Consider the following 19646-nt stretch of genomic DNA (forward strand, 5'->3'; position numbering starts at 1 on the left):
GAAGCAACTCCGCCACGCTATCGCCTGCCTAGTACAGTAGGCTATATAAATGATTAGGCACGACGAGAGACAGCACGATCAAGGTGCCTTTTTGCAAATGAGGATAGCCAGCAGGTGAGATGGGCGGGGTTACGAAAACCAGCATTAACCAATAGGGCGAATGGATGAGTTAAGGGCGGCGACTTCCCGGACAGAAAACCTGCAGGGTGTGGAGCTGAGGAGGGTGGAAATAGAAAGTGGTCGGAGAATCGGAAAGAACAAATCGGGTGACTGGGGCAGCGGTTATGAGCGAAGGTCTCATCGTCTCGAACTGAAAATGGGAGGCAGAGCAGTGAGTGGCCTCTTCTGGGTGTTGGAAAAGCTGGGTGCGCGAAATCGCCAAAGCAGCCCATTTAAGGCGTCCCCACCCCGGCCGTAACCGTGGGGAAGACTGTACAGTCTGTTTAGTACACAAGTACCATTTTCCTCGTTCTTTTTATGCCTTCGCTGACTTGCAAGTCTCCTTTCCTCTACTCCTAAAAGTTACAAATACAGACAAGCGCACGTTTTGAAGGAAAGACTGTTCAGTGAAGACAAATATTGAACGACATGCTGCATATCTAAAAAATTCAAAGAAGCTTTCAAAGCCGCACATATTTCATGCACATGTATCACATTAACAGCACACAGATGGTGTACACGCTTAAACAAAAGCGTGCCAAAGTGAGTGATGCTATCGGGGAACTATATCTGCTTACCAAAAGAACCATCCTTATGAAGTCTCCAGAAATAGCCTTTATTTGTTTAGATCTGTGACAGGCTCCATAAACGGATGATAACAGATTTATGATTAGACTTGTGGCGACATAATGTGTTAACGCAATCAATATGTGACGTTTTTCAGTTTCAAAACCGCATTCTGTAATATATATGCCATTTATATGAGCTATTATATTAGGATGGCAAGAATATTGTCACGTTTACCTGCCGCGTCCGCCACAACTGATAACGACATCACACACCGCGCCCAAACGCCTTGCGTTACGGTGTGAGCATGCGCAGTAATCATTATCGGCGCAGGACCTCGGGGTGTTGAACTCCGGGCCTGGAGGGCCGCAGTGGCTGTAGGTTTTCATTCTAACCATCTTCTTCATTAGTGACCAGTTTTTGCTGCTAATTAACTTCTTTTGCCTTAATTTTAATCACCTTGACGCAGGCCCCTTTGTTGTTTCTTTTTCCTTAATTAGCAGCCAAATAATAGTGAGACACAAAACAAGCCACCCCAAGACCAGCGCACCTGTGCCCATCACACAATATCTGAAACTAAAGAAATATCACCAAGAACTTTAGAGACCGCTGCAAAAAACAAATGTATATTAGATTTTTTGTATTATGAATATCATCTCATAGTAATCTTCAAATAAAGGACCGTAGTATTTATTTATTTTTACAGCTGATGCACAAGCAGATCACAATCACACAGTGAGGGGATTAACCAAAAACTCTGTGGTTTCAAGTCTAAGGACATTAGCAGTAGCTGTTATAATTATTATTAATTACTTATTTGGCTGACACCTTTACCCAAGGCAACATGCAACATCTGAGAGATACAATTGGTTACATGTCTTTTCTTTTTCCATTTGGAGCTCATGCAGGTGAAGTGACCACTACGCCACACTGCCTGCTAGGTGCAGCTATACATACATACACATCTGTATGGGACCACTTACAAGTGAAGTGGCTGGCTCATGGTCACACTGTGTGAGTAGCAGGATCTGAACCTCCAAACTCAGGGTTTGAAGTCTACAGCCTTAACCTGGGACACACTGGATGTTATATACTCCTCCATATATGACCAATTGCTAGTGAAGTGATGTGCTGAAGGTCACAAAGTGTCAGTAGCAGGATTTGAACTAATGACCTCAGGGTTTGAAATCCAAAGCCTTAACCACTATGAAACAATGGATGTTATATACGCCTCCATATATGACCAGTTGCTAGTGAAGTGACATGCTCATGGTCACACAGTTTGAAGTCTAAAGCCTTAACCACAATGCCACACTGATTCCTATACACACTTCTGTATGTGACCACCTACCTGTAAGACCTTGCTGGCCCTTCTTTCTTTCTCTTGACCTATAAAGTCATCATTTGTTATGAAAGGTGCTTGGTTGCTAATGTTATAAGTTGCAGTCTTTGAGTTGTGTCTGTCATGGTGAGTGCCAATACGACATCTTTCACAATATGGTTTTATTTTTATATAGCGCCTTACATACTATGCTGAATGCTTTAAACACTTTTAACAAAGACTTATGCTTATTTTATGTACCACCGGCAATTGCTGGTCCTACTTTGAACTAGCGGCCCTTAATCCTGACTTTGCTTACTCTTAGCCCCAAATTTCTGCCCTTATGGTTGTTTAATTTAATGAAATTTTGACTTATTGGCTATTTTACTTGACTGTTAACTACATTCAGTGGATTTTTATCTGACATGCAATCACATGCATTGCACAGCACTGACTCATAATGAGCTATGATAATGACTGATAATGTAATGTTCATTCCAGAAAGAAATTAATTACCCAGGGACCACCATTACAAAGTACTTACTGGAACATTGTCACACTTGCTTAAGACAGTTCAGGGTTGCAGGTGGCAGAAGCCTATCCAGCAGCAATAATTTGAAATCATGGATTAGCCTAACTTATGTCTTTAGGGATGTGGAAGGGAGAACATGCAAACTCCACAAAAACAATGTCTGGGTGCAGCAAACACATGTGGGACGCTGGATCTCTGTGGGCCCTTAGAAATTGAAATATCTTGCAATATACCCAAAGTATGCTTGGATATGTCTTTCAGTATAGTGTAACATATCTTAAGTATATATCTGAAATATTAGCATATTTCCCTTAATATATTGTAATGATCTAATTTCCAAAAATATGGGGCATATAAGCCATACTGTGTGTCCAGATACACAGCAGATCATTCATGTTTTACCTTTTTAACTGGAGAAAGCTGCATACGGTCTTCCCAATGCTTCTAATTTATTTTGAACTCCCTAGAACTCATTAAAAGTTGCTCATATCAGTCACCGCACCAGCATATGTACAGTAGGCTTCAATTTAGAGTGCTTACTTGTACTCAGTTAATAAAAGGTTAGTTATCTGTGCGGAGTCAAGGTGTGATTTGGTATTGAACATACTGTGCCCTCCATCGTATTTGGGACAAAGACACATCTCGCCTTCATTCACCCCACTGCTCCACAGTTTAAAATCACAAATTAAACAATTCAGACGTTGTGATTAAAGTGCACATTGCAGACTTTCATTTAAGGGCATTTGCAGACATTTCGGTCATGCAACACTTTTTCTACACGGTCCCCCCATTTCAGGACACCATAGTATTTAGATACAGCAATGGCAGGTCTATTAAAGCCATTATCATATTTAGTTCTTTGTCGTATATCGCTGACATGCAATGACTGCTTGAAGTGTGTGATTCAAAGATATCAGCAGGTACTGAGGGTCTTTTCAGGTGATGCTCTGCCAAGCCTGTCATGCAGCCATCTTCAGCTCCTGCTTGTTTCGGGGGCTTGTCCCCTTAAGTTTTCTCTTCAGCATATGGGAGTCCTGCTTAATTGGATTGAAATCGGGTGACTGGCTTGGCCATTCATGAATTTTCCATTTTTTAGCTTTGAAAAACTTCTGTGTTGCCTTACAGGTATGTTTGGCTCATTATCTTGTTGTAGGATGAAGCGCCGTTTAATGAGTTTGGAGGTGTTTCCTGAACTTGAGCAGATCAGATGTTTCTACACACCTCAGAATTCATTTTGCTGCTACCATCAGCAGTTACATCATCAGTGAAGGGAAGTGTGCCAGGTCCTTTGGTCACCATACATGCTCAAGCCATAACACCCTGACCACGGTGTTTAACAGATGAGAACCCGGGTCTCCTAACTGTGAGGCAGCATGGCGCCGTTGTATCTGGCATGCCATTTTTCGCTCTCTCTGTCTCTGTTGTTTTTAGTGCTTATGTTTTTATTTTTGTCTATTTTAACTACTAGCTGTGAAACGGCGTTGGTCTATGACCGCCAAACACTTCTGAACATTCGAGTGGCTTTTGAAACAGCTAGGACCGACACTTGCGCGTCATCTAGGATTGACGCTTGTGCGCCTTGTCCCTTTCCGCGGCCCACTCATTCCTGCATTTTCCCTGTTTGCCAGTGTCGGCATCTTACTGACTTACCCTGGAAAAGGAAGCGAAGGAGGAAACGCGGAAAGCGAGGTGGAGTCGCAGCTCGTTTGAGATCTTCTGCTTGCCTGCTGTCTGTCGGGACTGGGATGATCCGCGGGTTACGTCTTCATTGGCGTTCGCTGGATGCATCGTATCGTTGGCTTCGACCAGTTGTCCCCAGCCTTGTTTCTTTGCGCCGTTTTCCTCCGCGTGTTCGTCGTGGTGGAGTAAATGAGTCTAATCTTCGACCGATTCGTAGTTCCACACAACCCCAGGGTGAGTTGCCGTTTCATGTGGCTTTAATCAACGCACGCTCGCTGGTAAATAAGACTTTTATCTTAAATGACTTTTTTACTTTACATGCTCTGGATGCTTTATGTATTACCGAAACTTGGATTAAACCTGGTGATTTAAGTCCCTTCACCGAACTCCTGCCCCCGGGCTGTAGCTTTTTAAATTCACCTCGGTTATCTGGCCGTGGTGGGGGCTTGGCTACAGTGTTCAAAAACTCGTATCTCTGTAGCCGACTGTCAACTGGGCCTCATAATTGTTTTGAAGTTCTGTTGTTTCAACTTTCTCTAGTGAACCCTGTTGTTTTTGCTGTCATCTATCGACCACCCAATGTTAATAAGGATTTTCTTAATGAATTTGCTCAATTTCTGGGTGAAATTGTCTTTAGTTATGACAGGATTTTAATACTGGGAGATTTTAATATCCATGTGTGTTGTGGCTCTAAACCATTTTCAAAGGATTTTCTTAGTATAATTGATTCCTTTGATTTTGTGCAATGGGTGACTGGACCTACTCATGCTCAGGGACATACATTGGATTTGATCCTATCTCGTGGTCTGTCACTGTTTGATATAAAGATCATGGACGCTGGTATATCTGACCATCTGCCTATTCGGTTTTCTATGTTGTTCGACGGAAATAACCCAAGCCAATCATCACTGTTATGCTGGACGGATCGCTCAAGAGAAGAATTCTCTTCGAAGTATGAACTATTAAGTGCTACTCAGGTTATGGACTCTCTCACTTGTTGCTTGGATGCAAATGAACATCTTAGTAATTTTAATAATAATTGTTTAAATATCTTAAATTCTATCGCACCATTAAGGGTGAAAAAACGTAAGCAAAATTCAGTATTTTGGCATAATGATACCACTCGTTCCCTTAGACAGGCTTGTAGAAAGGCAGAACGAAAGTGGAAAAAAGACAAATTACAAGTTTCGTATGAAATCCTACGGGATTCTCTTTCTGCCTTTCAGCGAGCTGCTAAGGCAGCAAAGTGTAAATATTTCTCAGAGTTAATAACACAAAACAGCTATAAGCCAAATATTTTATTTTCTACTATTGAGACTGCACTTCATCCAAAAGTTAATCTTTTTCCTGAGGTATCTGATACTCTATGTGAGAATTTTGCTGTTTATTTTAATGATAAGATCTCTGAAATAACAGCTACATTGTCAATGTCTTCTTATAAATTGGTTGAAGCTCCATATTCTGGTTCTATGTGGTCTGGATTTGAGTCTGTGAACCTGAACACCTTGATTAGGACTATGTCTAGTTTGAAATCCACAATGTGTCCCCAGGATGTTATTCCACCACGCTTTCTCAGGCAGATTATTGACACTGTTGGCCCTGATCTGCTGTCTGTTATTAACAAGTGTCTCCAAACTGGTACTGTTCCCCATGATTTCAAACTTGCTACAGTGAGACCTCATCTTAAAAAAACAAATCTTGATTCCACACTGCTGTCTAATTTTCGTCCCATTTCAAATCTGCCTTTTTTATCTAAAATCCTTGAGAGAGTTGTTTTAAACCAACTTCAGTCACATTTATCTTATAATTCTATTTGGTTTTAAATCTTGCCATAGCACGGAGTCCGCCCTCTTACGAGTTTTAAATGATGTCATGTTGACTACGGACTCTGGCCAGTTTATGGCTTTGGTTTTGTTAGACCTCAGCTCTGCCTTTGATCTGGTCAATCATAACGTTCTAATTTCACGTCTTGAAACGTGCGTTGGTTTACGGGGCATAGTATTACAATGGTTTAGGTCATATCTTTCTGATAGGAGGTTTGTGGTCAATATTGGGCACCATTTCTCTTCTGAGATACAGTTAAGATCTGGTGTACCTCAGGGATCGATTCTGGGTCCAGCGTTGTTCTCTCTTTATCTGCTTCCATTAGGGTTTATCTTTAGTAAATATGGGGTCTCTTTCCATCTGTATGCAGATGATACTCAGATTTATATTCCTTTAAAGCGTGGAAATAAGAATGCCTTTAAGCCTATTTTGGATTGTTTGGAGGAGCTAAAACTTTGGCTGGCAACAAACTTTTTGAGCCTCAATGAGAGTAAAACTGAATTCATAGTGTTTGGTCCCACTGATCAATGCGTATATGATTTTAAAAGTACATCTCTATCACCGTACAGTACCTCATGTGTCAGAAATCTGGGTGTTTTGTTTGACAGTAACCTCAAATTTGATAAGCAGATAAGTACAGTGGTTAAGTCTTGTTTTTACCATATTCGCCTTCTTTCAAAAGTAAAGCCATTTCTATCTCTAAAGAAGCTTGAAATAGCTATGCATGCATTTGTAACATCTCGGCTTGACTACTGCAATTCTTTATATGTCGGTGTCTCTCAGTCTTGTATCTCTCGATTGCAGTTAGTCCAAAATGCAGCAGCCCGGCTTCTCACAGGAAAGTGCAAATACGAGAATATTACGCGGTTTTAATTTCACTTCATTGGCTGCCAGTTAAATATAGAATTGATTACAAAATCCTAATGTTTGTTTTTAAATCTTTACATAGTCTGGCCCCACAGTACTTAACTGATTTGTTACAGCCTTACATTCCATCAAGATCACTCAGATCTACTAATCTTAATTTGTTGCAAGTGCCTAGGTCAAGACTAAAAACCAGAGGTGACCGTGCCTTTTCTGTTGTTGGTCCAAAGTTATGGAATGATCTCCCGTTTCACATTAGAACTGCTCCAACCTTGTCTGTTTTTAAGTCCACTCTTAAAATGTATCTATTTTCCTTGGCGTTCAACATCTCTTGAACTATTGTTCTGTGTTTTTGGCCTTAGGAACTTTGCCTGTGTTTACAGCTTGTGTGATATCATGTTTTATAATTTGTGTCTGTTTTATTGTGTATTTATTAATAGTGTTGTAAAGCACTTTGGTCAACCTCGGTTGTTTTTAAATTGTGCTCTATAAATAAAAATTGTATTGTATTGTATTGTATTGTATTGAGGTGGTCTGCTTTGGATCTTGGGCAGTTCCTTTTGGTCTCCACACTTTGCTCTTGCCATCACTCTGATCAGGTTCATCTTTGTCTTGTCTGTCTTCCCAGTATTCTGCAGGCTCTTTGATATCCTTTTTTACAAACTGTAATCTGGCCATCCTGCTATTGTGGCTAACTAATGGTCAGCATCTTGCAGTGTGGCCTCTGTGTTTCTGTTCATGAAGTCTTCTGCTGATAGTCGTCTCTAAAACACACACATCTGCCCCACTGAAGACTGTGCATGATCTGTCAGACAGGCGTTTGGGGCTTTTTCTTGACCATAGTGAAGATTCTTGTCATCAGCAGTGGAGGTCTTCCTTGGCCTACCAGTCCCTTTGTGATTACTGAGCTCACCAGTGTGTTCTTTCTTCTTCATGATATTCCACACAGTTGATTTCAGTCATCCTAAGGTTTTTCCAATGGCCTCAATGGTTTGAGTCTTGTTTTTCAGCCTCATAATGGCTTCTTTGACTTTCAATGGCACAGTTCTTGTCTTCATATTGAACAATAGCAACTACGGACTCCAAAGGGTAGAAGCAGGCCGAGGTATCTTATGAAGCAATGAAACCCACCTGAGGAGTCACAAACTCCTGTGACACCAATTGTTCCAAACATTATGGTGCCCATCTACATGGCGTGAATGAAATGTATGTAAAGACCCATTCCTGCTGCTAAAGTACTGTATATTGTACAGTATATTATAATGAGTTTCCAGTATATTTAAAAGTATATTGTGATAGTTCTAAAATATATTTTGCAGTATATCATTCCAAGTGTTTTAAGAAAAAATATTTGTATATTTTGGTAAATATGCAAAAATGACAACGTTTCCGTTGTACTGCAAGATTTTGTAATATATTAAGTATTTTATAACATATTTTAAAATATATTCAAAGAGCTAGTGATATATATTTTCAAATTATATTTGATATATTTTTGTATTTCTAACTTGCTTAGTCCTGAACAGGATCATGAGGGGTTCCAGAGCCTAACCCAGCTAGCATAGGGTGCAAGGCAGGAACAAACCTTGGACACTGTGCCAGTCCATCACAGGGCTGAAACACACACACTCACTCACTCACACATAATAAATAAATTTCAGGACACCATAGTATTTAGATACAGCAATGGCAGGTCTATTAAAGCCATTATCATATTTAGTTCTTTGTCGTATATCGCTGACATGCAATGACTGCTTGAAGTGTGTGATTCAAAGATATCAGCAGGTACTGAGGGTCTTTTCAGGTGATGCTCTGCCAAGCCTGTCATGCAGCCATCTTCAGCTCCTGCTTGTTTCGGGGGCTTGTCCCCTTAAGTTTTCTCTTCAGCATATGGGAGTCCTGCTTAATTGGATTGAAATCCCAAGCTAGCATAGGGTGCAAGGCAGGAACAAACCTTGGACACAGTGCCAGTCCATCACAGGGCTGAAACACACACACACACACACACACCTGGCCAATTTAACGTCGCCAATCCACCTAATCTCCATGTCTTTGGTCTGTGGGTGGAGACCGGAGCAGTGTATGTATCACCCACCGCTGCTCCTGGCTCCAGTCAGTTAAGCCTAATCTTCATGTCGTTGTCCTGGACCCTTTGACCCAATACCACGGTGTGTGAGTGTTTACTCCTCGACCTGGACACACAGGGCATGGTGTCGCTTATCTTGTGTTTCAATCTGTCAGGGCATATTGTACAAAGAATTCTGTTAAAATTCTATAATCTTGTTCCTTGGTTAGGAATGCGGTCTGTTTTGTTTGATTTTAAATGTTTTTTGTATAGACATCCTCTTTAAAACTACCATTCAATCTCACCATCATCATAGTTTCACACAAAGAACCCACACAACACATTTGACAAAAGCAACACAAGTGCAAATGAAGGCCACACAAGATAAGGTTAACTGCAGTTCTGAAATTCTTGGCTGTCATTCCTGTTCATTTTGCATTGTCATGTCACGCACAACTATGTATATGAATGGCGTTTGGCGATGCCTCCTTTGCGTGGCTTCAAATCTCAGTCCAGACTCTGTTCATATGTAACACTCAACTGGTGAAACGAGCAGCCAACCTCCATATGAGCTGCTAGCTCCCTCCGTGTGTTGGAGACACAGTTGAAGACTCTTTTTTGGTGAATTTCTGTCTAACGCCATTAGGTTGGGTACAGTTTAGCTACTAGCTAAACAAATGGGATTGATGGACTGAATGGTCTCTTCTCATTCATCAAATTTCTTGTAATTTCTTGTAATTCCTTGTTATTAAAGAAGCATCTATCTATCTATCTATATATCTATCTATTGTGAAGGCAAGGGGGTGCCAGAGAGCCCTAAACCCCAATACGAACACACCAAGACAGTCCTGGGTTCAAACAAATAAGTGTTTTATTACAAAATACCTTGTAAACGCAAGCACTAACATAAGTGGTCTCTCCTTCAATCACCTCTCCTCTCTCCACTGCACTGCCCTCCTCCAGTTGAGTTTTGCCTTCCTTCCTCCCAGCTTCAACTCACCTGGACAAGGCAGTGTGGTCTCTTTTACTGTGGACCCAGTTGGAAGCACTTCCGGGTCATAAGAAAGCCAGAGAGATCCTCCCCTGGCAGCGCCCTCTATTGTCCGACAGGAACCACTACAGGGCTGCTCCTCCGGACTCCATCTCCCATGCGGCCCTGCAGGTGTCCCAGCTGGGACTTTACAGTATATAAGGGACACTGCCACCTCTGAAAGCGGGGGATGAATTGCTCCCTGCCATCCTCTATTGCAAGTCCTTGTATTTTTTGGGCATCCCATCCAGTACAGAAATCATCAGGCGTCCCTCATTTAGTCCATCCTTCCATTATGGCATTCCAGCCAGGTAAGGATTTTAGTTTCATCCTGGGCAGGATTCCCAGCCGCCCTCTGGGGTAACTACACTGTCTGTAAATAGTCAGCTAACCAAATAAATGTGTTTTAGCTTGCTCTAATTTTGTCAGGAAATCTGGAGTAAAAGCGTCCACAAAACAAAGATATGCAAATTATTTTCTTTTTCTATGAAGTGCTTATTTTAAATAGTGCTCCACTTAGTGAGCTGTACCAGTCGATTAAAAGACGCCTTGATTATAATGGGACTGAGCTAAACTAAACTGCACCAAATACTTTAAGCATTCTTAGAAATAGCACTTACATGTCATGTCATGAAGAGGTTAGTTTCACAATACAGTATATCAAAGCCTGTCTCCCTCCCTCCCATCCCACTTCTGATACACACCAGATTGCTTACAGAGTAAACTGGTCCACTGAGGAGGCCATAGCCATAGCTCTCCACACTGCACTGAGCCACCTAGAACACCAGGGACCTGTGCCATAATGCTCTTTATCGACTGTAGGTTAGCTTTTAATACAATTATTCCAGATGTTCTAGTCAGTAAACTGTCTAACCAAGGACTCTCTCTCTCTCTCTCTCCTCTTCTGCACTTGGACAATGGACTTGCCCTGAGACGGTGAAACTTGGCCCCCATTCTTTCCTCAACTCACTTACTCGGCACCATTTCTCCTCAAGGCTGTGTGCTGAGTCCACTGCTGTTTGCCCTCTACACCCAAAACTGCAGTTCAGTCGACTCTAATAACACCATCATCAACACTACATCTCAGTGGGGAGCAAGCCTGCCCACAGAGAGGAGATGCCGAAATTATCAGCTTGGAGCTCAGTAAAAAACTTGACCTTGAACACCATGACAACAAAGGAAATCATCTGTGACTTCAGGAAAAACAGCGCAGACCTGGCCCCGCTCTACATCAATGGTGGTTGTGTGGAGAGGGTGCCAGCCTTCAAATTCTTGGGTACCTTCATCTGAGCTAACCTATGTTGGACTGCAAACACCAAAGCGGTCATTAAAAAGGCAAAGCAGTGACGTCACTTCCTTAGGAAGAACAATCTGGGTCAAAAGCTGCTGGTGTGCTTTTACTACCCTCCACCGTAGAGAGCGTACTGAAATTCTGTATCGCAGTGTGGTACAGAAGCTGTCCTGCAGCAGACAAGACGGGGCTTCGGCATCTCATCAATGCAGCTCAGAAGATTGTCGGCTGCTCACTGCCCTCCCTACAAGACTTGTATACTTCCCGGCACCTTGGCAGGGCAAAAACTATTTTGATGGACCCCTCCTATCCTGGTTTTCACTCTGTTTGACCTGTTACCCACTGATGGGACCTACGGGTCCATCTAATCAAAGACGAACAGACTCAGGGACAGCTTCTTTCCCAGAGCCGTAACAACATTGAATCTCAACATGCACTGACCATCTCTCACTGTCTCTGTCCTTCTTTCTTTTCTCTCTTCTTCTCTCTCTGTCACACGTGCTCACCTCTTCTCTGGATGTGCAACAATCGTCTGAGTAATAATTACAGTCGAGTGCAATTTGTACTCTTTTTTTACTATGTGCAGTATTTTACATTATTAGTATTTTTAATATAGCAGTTTTATATGTAGTACTTTTGTAGTTACTGTTTAAATGATTGATTGTTTCTTGTTGCATGTGAAAGGGTAGCTGCTCTGTAATTTCATTATTCATGGCATAATGATAATAAAAACTTTTAAATTCTAAATACGTAAGCTAAATGTGGCACATTAAAGCCCAGAGAATGGTGAATAGCAAGGAAGGGCGAGAAGTTTTAGACGTTAATAAGACACAGTCAGCCCCCCAAATCATAAGTGCCATCACAATAAAATGATAATAAGATGATGAGCATCGGACACTTGTGAGCTTATCTGTCTGCCTCATCAGCCCCATCATTTCATGCTCCTCGCCAGCACTCTCTAGGTCATTTAAAATGTAATCTCACTAGCTAGGTCAATGGTTATATTTTAATAGAAGGAGGTTTATCCTCACCAGATTGATTAGTTCAGAATATTGCTTCCCAGTTACTGGCCTCTTACCAAGATATTAATTTGAAGACCAACATACCTCTGGAAATAATGGCCACCAAACATCGACAAGAGGAAGTTGTTTGCTGCGCTGCTATCTCCATCCAAGTTGTACCACAGAAGGAATGGCACAAGAAATGATGGCAGCTCCTGTATAAACCAAGCAGCCTTAGCTGGCACCATAGGAAATGCCCTTTGGGTATCCACGTAGCGTCCATAATTTACATGTACAGACAACTGCCTTATGAAGTATTGAACTCCACCAAGAAGCAGGACTCCAGTAATGAAATTGATCATGAGCTCATTGCACTTCATTCTTTCTGGAAGACGATGAATGAAGCGGCTCCAGGAGCTGTGAGCTAAATCCTGGGGATTAAGTAGCCTATCAGGAAAATGTAGTCCTGCTCATTTCCATAATTTATGCATACCCCACCTCAAGAAGCTTCCCTGGAAGGCTGTAACCTGAGTCCGACTGACTAGCAGTAAGGAGCATGTGGAGCGCCTAGGGGTAGGCAGGTGGGTGGCAAGAAATCGTCACACTACTTTCTTTTCTGAGTCTTCTGCAGACTTCCTTCAGTTTGTTTAAATTAGCAGGTCAAAAGTGGCAAACACACATGTGCTCCTGATTCAAACGTTACATTGTGTAATCTGCTCACTGAAGACTCATTTCAAAGAATGTTACCCTCTGGCATTCTTTAAGCAGTTAGCCTACAAGTTCCATCTCCTAAGAAAATCGAGAAATGAATTGGCAAAGGTTTTTGTTATTTTCATTAGACGGAAATTGGGTGTAGTTAAAAGATGGCAGCTTTCCAAATCCTGGATAGGATCTCTTTTAGATTTTTGCTCAGGGTTAACTAAATCATATATTGCTTGACTAATCTTGTTTCCCCATTGTGCTTTTAAACAGGGGTTCCCAAACATTATATGAAAAGTCTGCCCCCGAAATGTTGTAATATCTTTTCAGGGCCTCCTACTAATATAAATCTAATATTGTGAATGAGAGCACTGATCTTGGCTGGGTCTGCAGAAAACGGTGGACCTGCAATCATTGCAAATGCTTAATTACAGAAGAAAATTGGGGCACGTGTAATCAAATGATCTTTAGGCCAGGGGTTCTCAACCTTTTTGTTAGTTTAAAGATAATAGCTAATCAAGCAAATGCTAAACTACTACAGAAAATTGGGGTACGTGTACTCGAATGTGATGTGATATCTATGCCACCTGGGGTTCTCAACCTTTTTATTGGTATAGGCACCACAAGAATTGATTATAAATATTAGTACACCTACTAATCAATGGAAAAGCTTAACTACAGAAGAAAATTGGGGTACGTGTGATCAGATGTTGTGTGATATCTCTAGGCCAGGGGTTCTCAACCTTTTTTCATTGGTATAGGCCATAAAAGAATTGATTGTGGATAATAGTAGACCTGCCGAACAACGCAAATACTTAACTACAGAAGAACATTGGGGCACGTGTGATCAAGTGTCACGTGATATCTTTAGGCCAGGGGTCCTCAACCTTTTTGTTAGTTTAAAGATAATAGGTAATCAAAGCAAATGCTAAACTGCAGAAGAACATTGAGGCATGTGTACTCAAATGTGATGTGATATCTATGCCACCTGGGGTTCTCATCCTGAGAGGCTGGCAGCGTGTATGCCCAGGCACAGGGATAAGACAAGCAAGAGTGCATGGAGTCACAGAAGGACTGTACGGTGTAGAGGAGCAGCTGATGATGGAGGTAGCGGTACAGCCGCTGAACTGTCCTCCTAAGGGTCAGCTACCACGTAGAGTGCTAAGTCCAATCCTTGGTGTCTCACACCTTCGAGTCACTACAATATGACCACTTGCCTGTAAAGCCCCTAAATCAACTCTCACTTCTTGTGTTAACTGCTTAAGCTACTGCAGCTTTAAATTTTCTCACACTGAATGAAGGTAAGACTGATATTGTTGTCTTTCAACCTCCTAAGGTTCTCAACACTATTGACACAATGCTTGCTTCTTCCTCGATCTACCGTAGAAATCTTACTAAAAACCTGGGTTTTTTAATGGATGAGTGCTTTAATTATGAGAAGCAACTTAATGCTGCCTTTCCTCTGAGTTTTTATCAACTGCGATCTTTGGCTGGGCTGAAACCCTTTTCATTAATTTGGAGAATGTCATTCATGATTTTATATCCTCAAGACTCGATTACTGCAATTCCTTATATTATGGAATTAGTTAGAAAGCCCCTTCTCGACTGCAGCTGATCCTGAATGTTGCTGCTAGGTTTCTCACTGGTACTCGTAAACGTGACCACATTTTGCCAGTATTGGCTGCCCTACACTGGCTTCCCATTCGTTATCATATTGAATTTAAAATTTTAATGTCAGTTTCTAAGGCTCTTAATGGATGTGCTCTTGCATCTTTTAGTACCCTATACTCTTATCCGTGCCCTTAGATCTTCCAGCCAGCTCTTGCTTGCCACTCCGTGCACGAGGTTAAAGCTGAGGGGTGATCGATCTTTCACCTGTGTTTTCAAATGTGCCATATAAACAAATTGACTTTGATATTGACATTAAACTATGCAAAGTAAAAGTACTAGTGTTAAATGAACACTAAGTGTATACACTCACTGAGCAAATTCTTAGGACCACCATTACCAATACTGGAAAAGCAGCCTCAAGTCTTCATGGCATGGATTCCACAAGTTTTTGGAAACATTCCTTTGAGATTCTGGTCCATGCTGACATGATTGTATCCCGCAGTTTCTGCAGATTTCACAGCGGCACGTTCATGCTGCCAGTCTGCCTCATCCCAAAGGTGTCCTGACTGGCAAGGCCACCAAAGAACTCTGACACTCCTTGTCATGTTCATGAAACAAGTTTGAAGTGACTTTTGCTTTGTGTTGTGGTGCTTTATTATGCTGGTAGTAGCCATTAGAAGATGGGTAAGCACTTGGTCAGCAACAACACTTAAATTGGTTGTGGCATTCAAGCAATGATTGATTGGCATTAACAAAGTGTGACAAGAAAGCATTCTCCACACAGTTACACAACCACAACCAGCCTGGACTGTTAACACAAGGCAGGTTAGGTGCATGGGTTCATTTTTTAGGAGCCCACCATCTGTTTTTCTCAACAGAAATTGAGATTCATCAGACCAGGCTCCATTTTTCCAATCTTTAGCTGTCGAGTTGTGGTGAGCCTGAGCCCATGGCAGTTTTAGCTTTTTGTCTTTGGCTGGCAGGAGTGGAACCTGACGTGATCTTCTCCTGTGGCAGCCCATCCACCTCACGGTTTGATATGTCGTGCATTCTGAGATGATTTTCTGCACCCCACAGTTGTACAGGCTGGTTATCGTAGTTACTGTAGATGTTCTGTCAGTTTGACCCAGTCTGGCTGTCCTCCTCTGACCTCTCGCATTAACAACATGTTTCAGTCTGCAGAACTGTCACTCGCTGGATGTTTTTTATTTTATTTATTTATTTATGTATTTTATTTCTTGCACCATTCTGAGTAAACTCTCGAAATCTAAGGAGATCAGCAGTTAAAGAAATATTCCAACCAGCCCGTCTGGCACCATCAGTCACAGCACAGTCCAAATCACTGAGATCGCATTTGTCCCCAATTCTGGTGGTTGATGTGAACATGAACTTCAGGTTCTGACCTGTATCTGCAGAATTTTATGCATTGCCACATGTGATGGTGTGCTGGTGGTCCTAGTAATTTGTTCAGTGAGTCTATATGGGTCCAATCATTCCATATTTACACTTTTAAGAGTTACTGTATATACTCACGTTTTGGTTTTCCTGCGGATAAGTCGGGGCTTGATTTTACTGTATAATTTCTGGTATTTTATAATGACGGTTGTATAAGTCAAATGTACAAAACTCACGCTCTTGGTCCAAGAGATTATGATATGCTAACGCCCACCTGAGAGAGTAACCACGGAGCACACGGCCTTTTTTTTCCTTTGTATTGTGTCTACGTGACCACGTGGTAATACCCGAACTATTCCAAAGCGACATTTGCACTGTTTTGTGTTTTTTGTATCTCGCACCCTCATACACCTTTATTGTAAGAGCATCCCTTGTCTACGATGGAGCGTTTGATCAGAAGAAAATATAAAGCTGGTTTTAAATTAAAAGTTGTTGAAGTGGCAAAAGAAATTGGCAACAGCACTGCTGCAACAAAATTTGATGTGTCTGAGAAACTGGTGCAAGATTGGAGTAAGGAACAAAAATGTAAGAGTCATATTTTTGAACAGGCATACAAGTCGGTGTCTGATTTTATGTTTGAATTTTTGGGTTTCAAGACCCGACTTATACACGAGTATATACGGTACTTTAGAATTATAGGAGTTAATTCAGCTTTGTAATAGGTGTGCCAGTGAGACCTCTGAAGCCAGGTAGTCTTCTCGCTCCCACAAAGTATCGTTTTATTTAGTACTGGGACACCCCTACTTGACCGTTAGCATGCTGCCTGACTGTATCTGTAAGAATATTTTGGACACAGCCCTCATCATTCATCTCAATAGAACTCGCCACCTAACCAGCAATTGTCGTAACTTCATAAAGTATCTTCACCACCAATGACGCTTCACTGTGTTTTATGCGCACAGATAAACAGGACTGGTGTGCATTAGAAATGCAGACAAGTGAAATGAGTGCCTCAAGGTCATGTGCCACACAGAAGATTTATTGCACCTTCAACCTTGGCATTTCTCCACTACCTGTCTTGTTAGGTGTGAAGCAATCCATTTATTTACACTGCAATGGCCTTGTACTACTCATCATTACACTTTCTGATTTATTTATTAGCTGACTCTTCTGCGCCATCTGTCATCATTCTCAAACAAGCAAACTGTGATTGCATTCACTAAACTATTCACATTTTCATTTTATTAAACTGGAAGAATCCTAACTCTCCTCTTTTAAGTCAGTGGGAAACTGATGTTTTATACTATTTGAAATTGGAAAAAATCAAATACTCAGTTAGAGGATCTGTACAGAACTTTTTTCAAAACCTGGCAGGATCTAATCAATAATATTTTAGAATAAGCTTTTAAAGTACAGAGGAAGTAATTCTCTCCGCATTTCTTTTTCTTCTCTATTCATCTCTATTGCCCTGTTAAACTCATCAATTTAGGTATTTTACAAGGCTTAAGTTTCACTCTGCTGGCCATGCTCTCTCTCTCAGGGGTCGGGGCGACTTGTATTCAATCCTATTTTTTGTAACATTTGATCTATTTGTATGGAATGATTACAATAAAATTAATAAAATAATGTATCACTGTCGAGAGAGCGTGCAACACCTGGGATGCTGAAAAACGTTTCTTATGAAACGCTATGACGAGCCTAGGAGAAGGTGTGTCTGCACCGTTGCCCAAGTAATGCTCAGGACTAAAGTTGATAACACTTTTGTAATCTGGAGTAAACCTTGGGTTTAACGCTTATGCGAGACGCATCTATACAGTTGCCCAAGTGACACTCAGGACTAACGCTTTTAGCACTGTTTTCACAGCCTCAGTGACGATCGGGTCTAATTCTAAGGAGGTTAATAGATGCTTTCATCCAAAGTGACTTACAAAAGAGGTCAACATAATCATTCTGGGGAAACAAGTGTTACAGGACAAAGGTACAAAACTGATCATCACAAGTGAAGAGCCAATTATGAAATTTGGCCAGGGGTTTCCAAACTTTTGCACGGCACTGCATGTGATTATAATGAGAGCCGTGATAAGGACTGGAAAGCCAGTGGTGCTCGAAGTCATGAGCATTAAGAAGTCATATGGCGTTACAGGTTTTTACTCTTTATAGTTTCTATCACAATTTAATGAAAAACCTTTAATGAAAAACACTGAAGCCTGAGTTTGGCTGCTGTGCATACAGCTCATCAAGAGATAAGATCATTGAATTTCATTATCCTTTCACTTTTTAATTGTGCCTTACACATGTATTAAGTCATTATTTGACCCCTTAAACTTCCTGTTAGTATTTTCCCAGCATGCTGTAGCAGATACCCACTGGCAAATCCTTTATGATTGCTTAAACAAGTCAAAATTAGAGGTGAGTATCTCAGCTAAGCATGAAGGACTGATGGGCGAGTTCAGAATCGAGTCAGTTTCAGGCTGTGATTCCACACATGAAGAAAGTTAAATACAATATGGACATTAGTCAGAATCAGTTTTGGCCTCTAGGATTGAAAATCATTTCAGAGGGAACAAAGAATGGATGAATCGTGATCCATCCATCCATTATCCAACCCGCTATATCCTAACTATCATGATCTGCACCCCCCAAATGTATTACAAAAAGTCCCAACTCATTCATTTGCCAAAACCAAACTGGTCTGTCATGTGTAAATATCAATCATTCCATCATCATCATCACACCTGCCTAACCCAATGTGGGGTCACATAGGGCTGGAGCCAATCTCAGCAGCACTCTGCTCAATGCAGGAAATAGCACAGACAGGGCAGCGCATGAAGAAAAGACAATATCTACTGCACCTTCAGAGAGGCAAGTCAGCCACGTGTTTCTTATTTTTATTCAGTTAGCTAGCAGATGCTTTTATCCAAAGCGACTTACAAAACTGGTCAACCTCATCAAGAATACATCTGTCTGCAGGGACTGTTTGGGAACAAGTGCTACAGAACAAGGCTACAAAACTGATCACAGTGAGTACTTTATTCTGAACTCTTCTCAAGTGACAATTCCTAAGATACAAAAATCTAACATCTCAGTGGGACAGAAATTCATCTAACAAAAGAGTCTTCTTAAACAGATTGCAGGAGTTAAAATTTCAAGTGGTGGTGGGCTGCTCCTTCCACCAGATGGAAGTTACACATGGAAAGATTCTGGATTGAAATTTGATGTCCTGCAGAAGCAGACACTGTGGTCAAGATGGAACATAGGGCCTCAGAAGTGTCTCCATTTAGATAGGTGCTCACCCATTGACTATTCTGTTAGCAAGCATTAAAGATGTGTACTGCTACAGGAAGCCAGTGTAGTGATCTGAAAAGAGGAGTGACATGTGCCCACCTTGGCTTGTTAAACAACAGATTTGCCATTGCATTGTACATCTTCTGCAGTGACTTGGTGGCACATGCTGCTCCCCTTGCCTGCGGAGAGTTGCAGTAGTCCAGACATCACAAGATCAAAACCTTCACCAGGAGTTGTGCTGCATATTCTGTCAGAAACGGTCTGATCTTGCTGATGTTACACAAAACAAATCTGCAAGACCAAGAGACCACTGTGACATGGT

General features: G+C 41.4%; 1 protein-coding gene across 1 annotated transcript in view; it reads right to left on the reverse strand.

Moving 5' to 3' along the window:
* LOC120516843 (3-oxo-5-alpha-steroid 4-dehydrogenase 2-like) overlaps positions 1–12747 on the reverse strand; it is a 99401-nt gene extending 86654 nt beyond the window's left edge. Inside the window, exon 1 of the mRNA XM_039738801.1 lies at positions 12440–12747. Coding sequence (XP_039594735.1) covers positions 12440–12714 — 275 coding nt within the window. The 5' untranslated portion in view covers positions 12715–12747. The remainder of the gene's footprint in view (positions 1–12439) is intronic.
* Between the last annotated feature and the right edge of the window lie 6899 nt (positions 12748–19646).

This window comes from Polypterus senegalus, chromosome 16, assembly GCF_016835505.1.
Source record: "Polypterus senegalus isolate Bchr_013 chromosome 16, ASM1683550v1, whole genome shotgun sequence".
NCBI classification, from domain to species: domain Eukaryota; kingdom Metazoa; phylum Chordata; class Cladistia; order Polypteriformes; family Polypteridae; genus Polypterus; species Polypterus senegalus.